General features: G+C 36.0%; 1 protein-coding gene across 1 annotated transcript in view; it reads right to left on the reverse strand.

The window, feature by feature from the left end:
• LOC107584743 (IQ motif and SEC7 domain-containing protein 3-like) overlaps window positions 1-17,223 on the reverse strand; it is a 176,959-nt gene that overhangs the window by 157,848 nt on the left and 1,888 nt on the right. The window contains exon 2 of the mRNA XM_016271460.1: window positions 7,782-8,021. Coding sequence (XP_016126946.1) covers window positions 7,782-8,021 — 240 coding nt within the window. The remainder of the gene's footprint in view (window positions 1-7,781; window positions 8,022-17,223) is intronic.

The raw sequence follows: 17,223 nt of genomic DNA on the forward strand, positions 1-17,223 counted from the left end.
TTCCTCTACCATAGACCGGGTTATGTCCCTAAGGTCCCCTCCTCTACACCACGGCCTGTCATACTCCAGGCCTTCATCCTCCTCCCTTTCGGGAGTCCGACCAGCAGAAGCTTAATTGTATGTGTCCTGTGCGAGCATTGGACACATGCGTCCAGAGGGCTGCCCTGTGGAGAAGGGCGGACCAACTGCTCGTGTGCTATGGTTCCCCGAAGAGAGGTCTTCCTGCTACAAAACAGACCCTCAGTCGGTGGATTGTGGATGCCATTTACATTGCTTATGAGTCCTCTGACCTCCCCTCGCCTCTGGGGGTCAAGGCTCACTCTACCAGAAGTGTGGTGGCCTCCAAGACCTTGTCAGCAGGTGTTTCTATGCAGGACATCTGCAATGCTGCGAGTTGGTCCACGCCCCTAATGTTCGTCAGGTTCTGTGACCAAGATATGCAAGCCACTGCGGGCTCTTCTGTTCCCTCGCCCTAGCTGTGCTCTTCCACACTAGGCAGGGATTTGTAAGTCTGGCGGCGTGGCATACTCATTCCCATTGCGTTTTCCGATGCAGCTCGAGTTCCTGAAAGGGAACGTCTCCAGGTTATGCATGTAAACCTAGTTTCCCGAGGGAACGAGACGAAAGTTTGCGTCTCAGTGCCATACTTTCGGGCATTCCTTCGAGTGCTTGCTGCATTCCTCGAAGCTGATGCCGGTTTCACCGCACATGAATTTATAGCTTCCTGGTCGCTACGTCACCCGCCTGTGATGTCTCACCCATCCATTGGACTGATTACACAGAGCACTCACGCTGAAGGCGTTCCATAGCGTTTTCCAACGCAGCGTCTCGTTCCCTCAGGGGACTAGGGTTACATGCGTAACCTGGAGACAATTTCAGCTATGCTTGTATAATTTCAAAAATGTTTTCTAATCATTAATTAGCCTTTTAAAATCATTAACTTGGATTAGCAAACATAACACGAGATTGCAACAGGGGACTGATGGTTGCAGATAATGGCCCTCTGTGTGACAATATAGATATGGTGAAAATTTGATGTTTTTGGAAAACAAGGAAATTTCCAAGTGATCCTAAACTATTTAAACGGCAGTGTAATTTCATGTGTTTTCATGGAAAACAAGAACATTTCCAACTGATCCCATACTTTATATATCAGGGCCGTTTCTTCCGAGGAGGCAAGGGAAGCAGTGCCTCCTCAAAATATTGGTTGAGGAGGGGGGGGGGGGGGGGGTGATTGAGAATGAATGCCTCCATCGTGATATGATTGGATATGACTGGTTATGTTCGGCTGTGATTGGTTCATGTTCTTGTGTTTGTGCGTGTTCGCGAATCAGTCTGAATTAACAATATAATGGTGTTAATGGGAAGACTAATTTTAAAAAGAAAGTAAACAACTCACACACTTAGACATAACCACTTTGTTATGTAAAAATAAGACTTAAAATGGCATGAAAACATGATCTGTGGAAACATGGGCATAGAATACATGGGGGACGTGGCCCCCCACTTTTAATAAAACGTAAATTCGTCCCCCACACTTTTTTCGGGTAAGTGTGTTCAAGTAGAGATTTTCAAGGACCAGTGTGAATAAATCTAGATTTACATGCAAAGATGTTTTTTGCGTATCCAAAATGACGTGAAGTGAATATTACAGAGTGCCAAACATTCTCATGCAGTGTATGTTTCATTCATACTCGAAGCCGGAGGGTGCTCTCACGCAGAAAGTCCAATTTGGTCAATTTGGTTGCATAGCAAAAGACAGATGTATAAATGATAGATTTGTGACAACAAAATTTAAAACAACACATATTTCAGTAATAGTAATTACAGCCAGAGGAGTTCTCCATTTAGAACAGTTACTGATTTTAGATTACATTTCATGGTATTCAATTATGAAAAAACTTAGATTCTGTCTAGGGCTTTATAGCATATTTGGACATGCTGCTTCACAGCATATTCTTAGCATTCCAATCATTCTGTGTTTCTGGATATTTCAGCAAACACAGATGCCAAATACAACAGATGGTGTTCAAACCTGAGCGCATGTGTGCTTTGAGGTCTGTGACATCAGCTGAGAAATATATTAAGCTGCTGAATGGAAAATATTGGCCTACAGATATGTAGGCCTCAACTAACAATTAGCATATGCATTATTCAAATTAAGTACTCATCTAATCCAAGTCCTCTAAATGCCTCTATTACACAATACTTCAATCAATATGGTAAATAAATAAATAAATATGAACACTGCCTTATAAAACGTGCTGGCAAAGAGATGTAAAATAACATATGAATATTAGTTTTTCTGGACATACATTCAGAAATATCACATTTTTCTAAAGTATGCCATCTGTCATTCAATGTGTAGTAAAAGAAAATCACATCTGCCCAGCAGTTACACCAGACTCTCACTGAGATCTTAAACAGTTTTGGCCTTCAAAATGTCTAACTGGTAAAGGAAAAGTTGATGATGCCGGTCTATATATATATATATGTATATATATATATATACGTATATATATATAGACCGGAAGCATCCAGTCTAACTAACATTCCATGTGGCTTATTTATTTAATCCTTCCATTTTAACCTTCGAGTGTGATTTATGACTGTCATTAATCTTAGGCTGCACATTAATTCCACAGCACGTAGGTTCATCTGACCTGTGCCCTTTCAGATCCCAGCTGCGGTGACTCATTGTGTCATCTGGTATATGTAAAAAAAAATATCCATATCCTTCTTAAGTGGATGGTTTTAAGAAGATAAAGCCTCAAATCAGAGATAGAGCAACTCAAATCAACTCAGATGTGTCAGATTCCTAATGCAAAGCAAGTATGTGTTGCATTCTCAGTGTTTCTTAAAGCAATGCTATTGTGGACATTAGCATAAACTGTTCTTTCTGCGGTCAGTTTTCACTTTCCAGTGTTTGAAGAGAACCTACTGAATAAGTTACAGGTACAGTACATCTTATAAATATGTTCACATCCATCTAGGTGAATAATAATGTCTGGCATCTTTGCTATTGAAATATCCGGTGAGTGACGCTAAAAGGTTAATGCATTGTTGTATTTGAAAATAATGCATTAACTTTGTTGTATTTTTTAAATAATGCACGACCTAAACTAATCTCTTCCCCTTCCCTTCCCAACAGTGTTAACAAAAGCAAACGTGGTATCAAAACTAATTTGCTGAAGTAACCATGCCATGTACTTCCTTTTACAAATCTTTGAGCTCTTTTCATGACTATTGTTTCACAGGACTGTGCAAGTTAATTATGTAAAAAAAAGTCATACACACAGTATGAAACTGATCATGCATAGCAAACATCAAAATGTATAGTTTACTAATCATATATATATTAAAATTTGTATGAAAAGGAATAAAAATAGTTGGTGGTGTTTTACTGCCGCTAGTGTTTATTTCAGCTGTATGCATAGGTTTTTATATGCAAAGGTTTTTGAAGTTTGGCACATAGGTAGAGGCACATTTTCCTAATGTGTAAAGCAGAGGTGCGAAGCTTGGAAATTTATAAAAGCACTTTTATTAAATCTCCTGGTACAATTTAGTGTTATTTGAGCTGTAATGTTGTTCTCATCATGTTTACAATCGTTTTAGGGGTTTAGTATTATATTGTCATAGCAAAAAAATTGTATTGGATAAAATTTTACACAGAAAAGGTAAGAAAGTGATTTTGTCACACTAAAATCGAGTTACGATGCATATTGTTCATGTCCTGTGGCTATACTATTGAAACAGTGCGTATTTTACAGTTTATGGAGTCTTCAGCAAGTGCCTCACTGTAAGCCAGTTTTTCTTTTACCAAATCAAAATCAATTATTGTTGTAATCAACATTATGCCACAAGTGCTGTCGACTAGGCTTATACTGAACTCGGAATATCTTTTTAATATCTTCTATTACACAACTGATTTGGTTTAATAACTTTCTACAGTATTCACTTTATTTTTGGCCTAGATTTTATCTTAATCAGGTTGCGAGTTAATACCTAAAGACAATTATTTTACTATCTCACCTTCAGATTGTAAGTGTCATCAGTCCAGTTACACCACAACATCATAGCATGATAAAGCCGGATATTGTTCAGCAGATTCGTAGAAAGAGCCCTAAAATAGGCCTTTGATATTAAAGAGGATTTACTGAGGCAATCAGCATGAGTTGATTTTCTGTGAGTTGGGTTGACAAAAGCCAGTCAGTGTGTTAAAAGACCCAGAAAATCTATAGAGTACACTCACATCCAGTTGATTGTCTGTGTATCATTAATATTCATTATCTGCAGAAGCGTGCGTAAAGCAATAAAATAAAATAAAATATGTCTAATTCTTTGTTCTGGGGTACATTAAAGCATCCCTCTTACTGTGTAATTTCACATAAGTACTGAATAATAACGAACAGTGTGTTTAATATGTGATTATAGATAGAAAGTTTTGTAATGACACGTTGTTAGTGTTACTGTATGCCATCTTTATAAATACTGTAGAAATGTATCTAGTTTATCCACTACAAAGTAATCTTTAAAATCCTACCTGTATTGGAAAGTTTCCCTGCTACAGGAAATTATAGGTGTGCTACGGAGGACTTAAAAGGTTAAAAGTTCATTCTGCAAGGATATTTTATCCTCTTGGTGATCATAATTGTCATATTGGTTCTGAAAATACGAGTCATTGCTTTGTGATACTTTGGAGTTCTATCAATTTATCAAAATTGTGATTGATAGAACGTTTCAATTGATTCATACATACAGTACATACATACATACATTAAAATTAGAATAGGAATTCTGTAAACTTTGGTACATTTTCTACACTCTAAAATGTTTTGTCAGGTATAGCTGTTGCTAATTCTTCATGTGGTAGTATCTAAATATACTGGTTATTCAAATAAAAACTATTAATTAATATGACAGAATCACTCAGACTATAGGCAACATTTAAAAAAAAGAATCATCATCATCATCATCATTTTTAACAGTCAGATAAAAATAGCTCCTTAAAGCTCCAACTTAATGTCTTGATTTAACAACGTAACGTCTTTTTTTAAACAATTCATCTACATATTATGTCCATTATACATATTTTCTATGTTTAATAATTTATAAAGGTATTTAATGCTAATACACTGTAGGGCTGTCAAACAAAATCAAATTTTGAATATTCGTCGAATTTTTTAAAACAAATTCCACATTCGAATGCAAAAACGTAGCATTCAAATTTTAGGTCTGTGTCAGCCGTCAGGCACAAAATGCGAAGATGATGTAAGTGTCATTGCTTTTGTTAGCCTATGCAGTTGAACCCACTAGATGTGGCGCTGCTACATTATTCATTCAACATGTTCCTGTGGCTCAGTGGTAGAGCATTGCATTAGCAGTGCATAAGGTCATGGGTTCATTTCCCAGGGAACACACATATTGGTGAAAAGTGTATAGCCTGAATGCACTGTAAATCGCTTTGGATGAATTTTTTTTTAAATTAAATTCAAATTAAATATATTGTGGAAAACTAGAGCATCAGTGTGGAGAAGATGTTTACGTCAAAACTGAAACCAAGCCGTTCACACATTTAGCACATTTTCTAGCGGGACATCTATCAGCGTTGCACTCGCGTCTGGCAGAGAACGGCATGTTTAGAAAGCCATGTAAAAATAATGTAAGTTCAAATTTTTCAATTCATCCCACTGTATCTCATGTTTTTTTAAATGAACAAAGTAGCCTACTCTTTGTGATTGGTTTTCGGTCCTTTGTATTACAGTTTTTCTGAATTGCTAAAACACATTTCTTGAAACCATCACTAATTTTCTCAAAACCTAAAACACAAATCCAAACACCAAACCTCTGACTCTTCCATCAAAATCAAACAATCACTGCAAACCATTTCACTTGCACTCAAAATCAAACTGTGCTCTCAGATCACACACACATGAGTCAATAAAATAAACACTACAGAGCATTCATTAGACACTACAGAGAAAAATGGAGAACACAGCATCCAGAATATTACAGAAAAAAGTATATTGAGTAAACAATTTTGCAATTCTGTAAAAAAGTATAGTAATTGCAACTGAGTAAGGTGAATATATTGTATAGGCCTACTGTATGTACTGCAAGAATAGTATAGTGCTGAATATTGAATAGTACTGAATGTTTGTATATATTCAGCTCTTGGATACTGCAAAAATACTGCAGTCCAACTGCAAAGGCCAAAAAGCTCTAAATGAACAGCATGTTACAGTACACTCAAATACTGTAAGTTGTGCAATTGTAAAATCAGGTCAATGAGATTCATTCTGTCTCAGCATCATATCTTTGTGCTTGAGTCCGGCCTTAGGACTTTGTCCACATCACAAGTAATGTTGTCTTTTTTGCTAGACAAAGAGAAAAAGCCCTCTGGTCTGACAGATCTAGCCTTGAAAACACTCTTTAAGCCTTACTCTTTCTCTCCTCATCCTCTTCCTCTTCTTCCTCCACTTCTTACATGTACTCTTCCTACTCTCTTTCTCAGATTGTTTCCATCTATTGTCCGTATCATTATTCAGTCACCTGTGCCACTTGTGCACTCTGAACTGGCTCATATTTTGTACAGATGGTTTGATCACATCATTAGGAACAAGTGTGAACCATTCTGAATCGTTGTGTGTAAACGATGACAACTGTGCTTTAGTTGTGTTTAACTTTTGCCGCTTGTGTTTAGCATTTTGCAGCACAAATGCATCACAGTGTGATAAGTGTTTAAGTGAAAGAGAACGTGTTTAGAGTTTTGCAAAAAGAGTGCATGAGATTTGCAAATAGAGCCGTGTTTAAGGTTTAGCAGAAAGAGTGCTTTATTCTGCAAATTGGTTTAAGCTAGTGAGAATGTGGTTCAGAGATGGGGTTTTAGTGTTTTAGCAATTCAGAAAAACTGTAAACTATACATACATACATGGTGCTGTTTTTTTTCTAATTGTTTAAGCAACTTTATTAATTATATATGGTTTATAAACATTATTTTAAACTTTATGCACTTTTTTCAAAGATAGTCGTGTTATTTTATTACGCTTTGAAGAAACATGCATAATTTTTTTGCTCGATGCGCCCTCTTGTGGCCTCAGGAGAGAAGCCAAAAGCTTTTATTCCCCTAACTGAAATTATGCCTTTTAAATTCGAATATAATTCGAATTTTGATCATATTTAAGTAGAAAATTCGAATTTAGTTTTTCATTCATTTTGACAGCCCTAATATGTAATAATGTAAATATGTAATACAATGTTTATTTAATAGCCTGATTATAATACAAATAGTTAAATTATCCATCCTTGTGTCCTCATATGTATTACATATAATACTTTTATTGTTTGTAATTTGTTTTTTACTCGATCACTCAATTTTGCACGGTTTATCATTTTTATTTTCTAATATATGAAGCATTTTGAGCTTCATTTGATGTTTGAAAGGTGCTTAAAATTATATGTATTATCATTAGATAGAATGTATCAATGAAAATGTGAATATTCTATTTATAGTTATATAATAGTTAGATAATATTAATTAGGCTGTATTATTATTATTAATTATATGTCATATGAATCTTTATATGTACCTTTAAAAGTGTACGACAGTGATACAAAATTGCATTCCTCCTTTAGCGAACATACTCTGTAATGTACCGATTTCTGAAAGCATACAAATGCCGCATGATCACCCGGTAATAGAGTGTGTGTGTGTGCGTGTGTGTGTGTGTGTGTGTGTGTGTGTGATGTACTGTTCGTTTGTCAGTGTGATTTTTACTCACTCCGGTTTCCTGGCGAGTCCAACGGACCGGCACAGTGTCGAAGGAGTCTGCGGAACCAGAGACTTGCAGGACGGGCTCCTCTTATCGTCCTCCGCGGACTCCGGGCTGGACTGGGTCGCTTTGAGAGTCGGTGGGGACGTCGATACAAGCTGCAGATGCTGCGGGTGATGAATGGGAGCTGCCGGAGGATGCTGCGGCTGTTTGGACGGATGCTGCTGCGGCTGGGCTTGACCGTGGAAACTATACTGACCCGACCAGAGATTAAAAAACAAACAAAAACAAGTAGCTAAAAAAGTAATTAGCCTACCATGAATGTGTCGGGGGAAATAGTAAAGAGATATTTGAATTATTATTATTATTAGTTATTATTATTATTATTATTATTATTATTATTATTATTATTATTATTATTATTATTATTATTATTATTATTATTATTATTATTATTATTATTATTATTATTATTATTATTATTATTATTATTATTATTATTATTATTATTATTATTATTATTATTATTATTATTATTATTATTAAACTACTGTTTTCTGAGTCAGTGTCGCAAAGACGAAGTTGACTATCCTGACTAGCCATCTCCTCTCCAAGAGTTTTTGTTTTCGATTTGAATTATTTCGTTTTAAAGTAATTTAAAGCTTTCTATAGATATATTTGTCATGTCTGTAAGGCAAATATTCGCTGAGTTTCGGTTAATTTTTGTGAAGCGCTCCTGTTCAGTACCGAGACGGCAGAATGCGCAACCTGTTTGTTTTCCTTATTTTACAAAAGCACAAAGTTTCTTGTGAGCGCACACAAATAAATGTAGACCCTTTACAGTGTATAATGATCTATTACTCTTATCTTTATGAGCAAAAATGACGGCGCATTTTATTAAAGGGGTCATATGATGCGATTTCAATTTTTCCTTTCGCTTTGAAGTGTTACAAGCTCTTGGTGCATAAAGAAGATCTGTAAAGTTGCAAAGAAAGTCTCAAATCCAAAGAGATATTCTTTATCAAAGTTCAGAGTCAGCCACGCCTACCTAAAACGGCTCGTTCTAACACGCCCCCACATATCTACCTCACTATGTGGGAAGATTTGCATAATGCCGCCCAAATGTTCACGCAAAGAAAGAAGGCGTAACTTTTATTCTCGCTGTAGTATTGTTGATGCTGCAGCCATGTACGCTGTGTGCTTCGTTGTGAAAGTGAAACTACTTTGTTTGGTCTTCCAAAAGAGGACGATATCCACTTCGTCATGTGCAAGTGATGCGCTGTTGCCTCTATGTGCTGCCGAGCGCGCTTTAGCTTCCACTCTCCGGATATGCGCCTAAAAGCGCACATTTATATAGGTTAAACGTTTAAACTAACATTGTGATATGCTTTAAGTGTTTCATATCTATATATTTTATTTTATTTCAAGCCGTGATGATCTGAGAAGGCTAAATTGATCAAACATAGGCACTGTCTGCCGCTGGCCGCTTGGTTGTTACTATAAAAAAGAACTTTTTTTGAACAACAACAAAAATGTTCCAGACATATTTCTAAATTAACGTCATAAAGAAACGAAAAAAACACTTTGCAATTAAAAACAAATCTGAACTACTTTAATGGCTGCAACAGCAGTATAATGGGGAAGAGAGAAAAGACACGGGCTCCAGTCGGATTTAGGCAGAGAATTCTGATAAGGTGTCAGGCAAGAGCCGGGCTAGGACCAAGATTGGAGGCCTGTGCAGGGCTCTACATTATTTATTTGTTGGTAAAACATATCATCCTTATTCATTTTGTTAGGCTAATAAAAGTTCAAAGTTTAATATAAGTGAATATATTATTGTAGCTGCTATTTTATTGTATAGCCTACTTTTTTTCATTAATAATAGCCTAATGAGCCACAAACTAAGCATTCGTTATTTGTGTTACAACCTTAAGTATTAAGAATAGGATACAAGAATAGGAAAGGTCTAGCATTAAACACCACAGTAAGCCCTACAGATCTGAGAATGCAGGATTGCTTGCTGCTGAAGACGCTGTCGCTCTTTATCTGCTGTCTCTTAGCAATGGTTGTAGAAATGGTCATTGATCTTAATATGGGTACGGCACAGATGTTACAGGTAATAATAATATGATCAAAAAGTCATGGCAACAAATTATTTTTTAAGTCAGTTAAATAAGTTGAAACGACTTTCACAGTCAATTTGATTTAACTTAACTCAACTCTTGCTTATAGTGTCATTGTAGGCTCAGGCTACTTTTTTCAATGAATTTTAAAGAATATACGAATTAATCAAATTAATTTTATTTATTGTTGCAAAATTTTCATTTACTTATTTTCAACCCCCAGTCCCCCTATTTTTTCTTGGGCTACAGGACAGGGGGTGCTGCAGCACCCTCAGCACCCCTAATTCCGCGGTAATGCATTGTGATGATAGCTGATAGCTTCTAATAAGGTGAATGTCTTCTGTTTCACAGGCCGGAAAGAAGACTACAGGTGTCTGTTTTTTTTTTTTTAAATGGATGTCAAAGGAAGAGAAGTGATTTTGTCGCAAAACAGCTTATCATTTAATGAACTGACAGCCCACTGGCTAATCTTTAACATGTTTACCATTAAACAATTGTTTTGGATGGATCTATTTTTAGACTTTTCAGATTTTTACACTGAAAAATGCCTAATAAAATCGTCACCGACAGTTCTGCAACAAATTCTACCTGACAGGTAGGATTCAGTTTACGGTGCTTCTCATTCATTTCTATGTTATCCATAAACAGTGATTGGCCCTGTCCCAAGGAAGAAAGGCCGCAAGGCATAGGGTGCGACTGATGCACAACACTGCTACAGCTATCCACTGCAATAACGACAGTGATATACAGTATTTACGACAGTGAATTCCACTCACTTAACTTCAAAGTTCCTTCTATTGTCTTTAAAATATGGTTGAAGTGTACTGCAGAATATTTATTGTAAACTAAAATATGCTTTAATGTTATTTCTAACAAAAAAACAAAGTTTGAAAGTTGGCCTATATGTATCAAAATATATTTGTAATTACACATACACATTTGCAAATTAGTTGCAAAACAAGTTGCAATTTAGTACATTTAAAAATGGATTAACTTTAAATGCAATGGCAAATAACACTACAGATAAAATTATAATCAAGTAGCCTACTTTACACGTGATTTAGTATGTTAGTCAATACATCAAAATAAGTGTAATTTTTTTAAAGCATGGCAAAAGATTATAATTATTAAAAAAATTATAATTTGACATTATTGCAAAGTGTTTAAAAAAAACATAGTTTACATAAAAAAAAAAAAAAATAATAATAAAAAATTTATTAATATGACCAAAATTGTTACAGGTGTTTTACCTTATTTTCAATTTTGCACTTCATTTTGTTGTGTTTTAGGGTTAACAAAAATGTTGTTGTTGTTGTTTGTCTGTTTTTTCCACAGTTTGGGCTATGCACAACTCTGGTCATTAATTAATGAGTGTATTGTCCCCATACACCCCCTCACCCCTTTTAAATTAAATTTATTTATTTATTTGTTGTTTGTTTTATTTTTTCAAACATTTTGTATTTTGTTTGAAGTCAAATCTCTGTTTATATTCCCTCTCCTTAACAACAGCTTACGTATATGAGTCAGGCTGTCCACCACATTTCTGTTTTCTTCCAGAGCTTAAATCTGAGTCACTGACTCTAACAGCTGCTGTTTGATTATGAGGTTTAGCATTATGAATCATCATATTATCACTGTGAATGTGCATGTTCCATGAGGTTATCGTATAACATATGTCTCCTTATTACATGGCTCTTAATACATTATTCTGATTGGTCAACTGTAGCATTGAGGGGTCGATTATTTTTTCAATGTCTATTAATTATATTCTGATTATATTCTGATTATAGGTTGATTATATTATGTTTGCTAAACTTTTATTGGAACGTTTGGCTTGTATTGGAGTAGCTGACAATGCCCTTCTTTGGTTTTCATCATTTAAATGACAGGAAGCAGTTTGTTTAGATTAAGCATGCTCAGTCAGAGCCTGTTACAGTTACTCAAGGTGTTCCACAGGGGTCAGTATTGGGTCCGCTTTTATTTATTATTTATATGTTACCTCTTGGTCACATTTTTAGCATGTATGGCATCAACATACATTTTTACACTGATGATACATAATTGTATTTATCCACAAAACCCAACGCTTTCCATCATCCTTTCAAGCTCACTAAATGTTTGCAGGATGTTATAGTACTTGGATGACTAATAACTTTTTTAAGTTAAATTCTAACAAAACTGAGGCCCTTCTTGTTGGATCTAGATCTGTTTTATCCAAAATCACATTACTCCTATTCTCTTCCAATTACATTGGCTTCCTGTTAACTATCGGATTTAATGTAAAATTTTGCTGCTTACCTATAAAGCACTTCATAATCAGGCTCCTGTTTTGTACATTCCTTCGCGTTCTCTGAGATCATCTTCTGCAGACTTATTGAGAGTTCCAAATTTTAAGTTGAGTTCCTTTGGTGGTAGGGCTATATTTTATTGTTTTTGTTTGTTTGTTTGTTTGTTTATAATATACAGTGTCCTTGAGTGTCTTGAAAGGCACCTAAAATTAAAGGTATTCTTCTTATTATTATTAAATAAAACTACCACATTTTGTCTTGACAAACTATATAATATAATAACTAAAGAATATAAATTATTATTATTATTATTATTATTGATGTTGTTGTTGTTTTTAAAATAAATAATATAACTTATTTTTTAACAAAAAAGTCAAGACAAAGGTTAATATCTTTATATAATAAACATATTTACTTTAATTCTCTATATTACATCATGAATGATGTAAGTATTTATTATATGAGAACATGTCTCTGAAATGTTTTTCAAAACTGTCCTGGAGAAGCCCAGCACTGTCTGCCTCATCTAACACACCCGATTCAACTCATCAGCTCTTTAGTAGAGTCTTTAAGACCTGAAGTGGGTCAGCAAGAGTTGTGAGAAAATAAGATGCGTGTCAGTCATGTTCAGCAGCCCAGCTGCTGTAATGTAAAATTTAATAGCTTTAAGAATTAATCTTTAGTTAAATTAGAATTTAGTGTTTGATAACTTTATTCAATTTCTGCATATGTCCTACTTGCTGAAGGGCACAGGTAGCTACATATGACATTTATTATAATGGGTTTATATGAAGATTGTTTTAAGTTCACTTAAATTAGAAGTTGTTATTTTTTAAAGTCTAATGAATGTTAAAATTGATAGCTCTCAATTATAGTGTAATGTTGAATGGCTATAGTCAATGGTTAAATAAAATAAAAAACTATTTAATGTAGTATTGGTATCAGTGATACTTGCCTTCTCTCATAAAAAAAGATACCATTAAACAAATATTAAAAATATACTGTCTTTATGTTGTTTCTACATTAATTTGAAGATTGAATGTGAAATTATTGCAATATAAATCTATATTTAACAACTTTAATGTTAGGTGGGATTAATCGCGATTCATTTCAGAAAAAAATTGCAATTAATTCGTTATTTTTTTAATCGATTGACAGCACTAATATATATGTATATAATACACTAACACACAAATCTCTTTATATTATTCCAAGAGCCCAGTTTCTCATTGTTATTCCATGTTTTTATTGAATGACAGTCTCTCTACATGACCAAACCCAGACACACAATAGAACAATGATGTGGCTGTCATCCTGCTGTGTAAACCTCTCATTTTTCATTACATGCTGGTGACACCAAAGGTGAAATGAACTGAAACCACATAAAGAGACGCTGGTCAGACCCCTCATCCTCACCCCATGGACCTCAGATGATTCATATTTTCCAGGCTATCTCAGGAAACGCCAAGACAAATGGCTCTGTCATCCCACCTGCAGCCCCTCTAAAGTGTTGTGTAAGTTACAGATGAGGCCTTGGACTGTCTTTCTTTCTTTCTTTAAATTGATATGTGTTTGTTTGTTTAAGCCTGGCTCATTTGTAATAAGGGTCCAGATCAGAAAATGTTTAGGATGCTCTGAATTGGGCTTTCCCAAACCATCTCTCTTGTTTCCATGGAGCTTGGCGAATGACAACATTGTTTTGTGTGGCAGTGTGATTGGAGGAAAAAAGACAACAACGATTAGTATATACAACAATAGCTCTCTTTTCCCAAGATAAAACACACAAAAAAGACATACGTAGATACAAAAAGAAATATATACAAATAATTTCCTATTTTTGTGATCCAAAACTCTCTGTAGGGTGGTCATATATATATATATATATATATATATATATATATACAGTGGGGAAAAAAAGTATTTAGTCAGCCACCAATTGTGCAAGTTCTCCCACTTAAAAAGATGAGAGAGGCCTGTAATTTTCATCATGGGTATACCTCAACTATTATATATATATGCTAGAAATATAATAAAGACGACTTTATGTAACAATGAACAACAATACAATGACATTAAGAAGGATACTGTGCATGGAATAAGCCGGTTCACTTTGCTTGTCAGACTTTGTATATTTACTGTAGTGAACTGTGATAAGGTTTTTTGGTCCCTAGATGGCCCCAGTAAGAAATCTAACTTTCATATGCAGTACAGGGCTTTATAGATGGCAAACAGACAGACAGACATATAGTGTTACACTGGGTGAACTAAGAGACTAGCAAGGGTTGGATCAAATTGCAAAATAAGATTTAATAAATCAATAAAAGAACCAAGATAAACAAAGTCTAGTCACCTTTATTTATATAGCACTTTATACAAAACAGATTGTGGAAAAGCAGCTTTACAGTCTTAAACAGGAAAAATGTGTGCTGATAATGCAAGAGGACAATAGAAAATAGTCAGTTTATCAGTTAAAGTCAGTTCATTGTTGATTCAGTGATGTTATTGTCCAGCTGAGTTCAGCTCTCTTCTAGTAGTGTCTGTGAAGTCAAGTCAACAATGTTGCCAGAAACAGATAGTCCAGGAACCAAATAAGAGCCTTGAAGCACTGGGACCACCAGACAAGGGGCCGCTTAGCTGGAAGGCTAAGTCCTCATACTCACAAAGTGTCTCTCGAGGACCATCATGGGTAACTGTGTTTGAAGTTGTGAGTTTAGTCCTTTGACTAAAGTCATGAGTCTAGATTGTTTAGTCCTGTCCAATCTATGACAGCAAAATCCGGGAAGTTTTTTAAATGAAGGTGAAATTTCAACTTTATTAAAGTCTTGATACTTATTTCATTACTTTTTCACTCTGATTCGCTAACACTTACTGGCTCAAATTTAGTGGGTATGGTGCATATAATGCCAGCTCCGAGCAGTAAGCGTAGCGGCAAGTAAAAGCTGGCTAATACGGCGGGATCGGCTAACTCGAGAGGTACTTCTGAGGGGGAATCACTGACAGTTGAAATGTTTAAACAATCGCTCGAATCCATGAAAAATGACATTTGTGTGAAGATTGAAACTGTGATTTGCGGTCTGCAGGCAGACATTAAAGCAACACTATGTAGTTTTTCGACCTTAAAATGTCTCTAAAATTATTTCAGTGGTATTTCAGGTGAATTCTACCTTCACTGATACCTGAGCAGCCTCCTAGCTGCTAGAACCACACTCTGTAAGTTTTGTATTCGGGTCGGGACACACAGCCCCGCCCATCCCCTGCCAGTGGAAGAGTGCGACCTGCTTTACGGCTTACGTCACATATTTTACTCGTAGCTTGTGTGGAGTTAGCCAACAGCTAACTATAAGACGAAACGATCTTATATGCAAGTCTCAAAACCAATGCCATGGCAGAGCAAGCAAAGACACCAAAAAGGGAATTGTCGGAGGAAGCAAAGAAAAGAAAGAGAGAGAGTGATCGGACACAAATCAATATCGGACGGGCTTACACTCATTGGAGCGAGCTGTACCATGTGTACCATGTCTGTTTCGACACCCAAGATTCAAAAACTAATTCCCCAGTCTACTTCATGTCTGAACGGTTATTCAAATAAAGAGGTTCTGTTATTTTACAGCCTTATAAACGTATGACAATGTCCGATGTATAGGCTATTATGGACGTTATGGCTACATTATTATGCAGACAACATTTTATTCTATTATACAATTTACACCCTTTGCAAACAATGCTACATACGAACTATGCAAGCAAAAAAAACTAGGCAAACATACTACCATTCTTTTTGTCATTTTAGTTTTGAATTCTGGAGTAACAATAAATAAAAATATGTAATGATATTTGTAGAACATAGTGTAACACAGGCTACTTACCTGGTCAGTGGACATAGTTTCCAAACGAGGTTTCTCCATTCACCGGTTCCGTCAGCTTAGTTCAATAAATTAATGTGATTTGCACTGCCCACGGGCAAGCTTATACAGCGACAGTATTTACTACACTGGTAACAGACAATTGCGCTTATCAACCACATGGAGGAATCGTGAGCAAAAGTTACATGGTGTTGCTTTAATGTTGTTAAGGGAGAGTTAGCTTCGGCTGTTGCTACAATACAACAATCTCTTGGCTCGCATGAAAAATGGCTGAGAGCCGTGCAACGGCCGCGAGTGACAATCCTTGAAAATACTGTGGCCAAGCTTCAGACTGAAGTTAATGCTCTGTCCTTAAAGTGTGAGGACCTCGAAAGTAGGTCAAGGAGAAATAACATCATGTTGGTCGGAATTACAGAGGGAGAAGAGGGCAACCGTCTGACATAATTTGTTTCGAACATCCTCCACGACCTGCTGAACTTGGAAGAGAAACCACTGCTCAGTTGAGCCCATAGGTCTCTACAATCTCAGCCCAAACCCAGTCAGCCACCTAGGCGTTCATTATTAGGGTCCATTTCTACCACATCTGTGAACAGATTTTACAGTGGGCTCGCCAGAGTGGACGGTAACCTATAAAGGAAAATCTGTCTTTGTCTTTCCTGATCTCACAACTAGTGAGGCCAAGAAAGGAGCGGCGTTTGGTGAGGTGTGATCTACGGATTGTTCAAGGTGCTCGTTTTGGCTTTCGTCACCCTGCCAGATTTCAGATCATTCTGCCAGGCGGAGATTTTCACGGATCCTCGGAAGGCGATGGAATATGTAAGAAACACCCAGGCATCAGACTCAAACGGAGCGGCGAACTCACCAGAGTAGCTGCAAACTGCTCATAATGTTCAGAATTCCATAGTTGCCTTCTGCTTTGTAGCTACAGTCGGACATTGTTGGTCACGCAATCATGCAAGGTACTTTATCTCCATATCTCTATGGATTTGGTTAACTCAATTTCATTAGTGGGAGATTTTTCATAATTTTCTCACTTATTGCAAATACTTCGCACTCTGTTTCCATATTAATAGTTAACATGATGGTTATCTATACCATGATTTGGTCTATGTATTTTTCTTGTATCTGTTCACCTGTTCATGCGCTTGTTCAAGTTCATCTTCTCTGTATTTTTATT

This window comes from Sinocyclocheilus grahami, unplaced genomic scaffold, assembly GCF_001515645.1.
Source record: "Sinocyclocheilus grahami isolate Dianchi unplaced genomic scaffold, SAMN03320097.WGS_v1.1 scaffold62.1, whole genome shotgun sequence".
Lineage (NCBI taxonomy): Eukaryota > Metazoa > Chordata > Actinopteri > Cypriniformes > Cyprinidae > Sinocyclocheilus > Sinocyclocheilus grahami.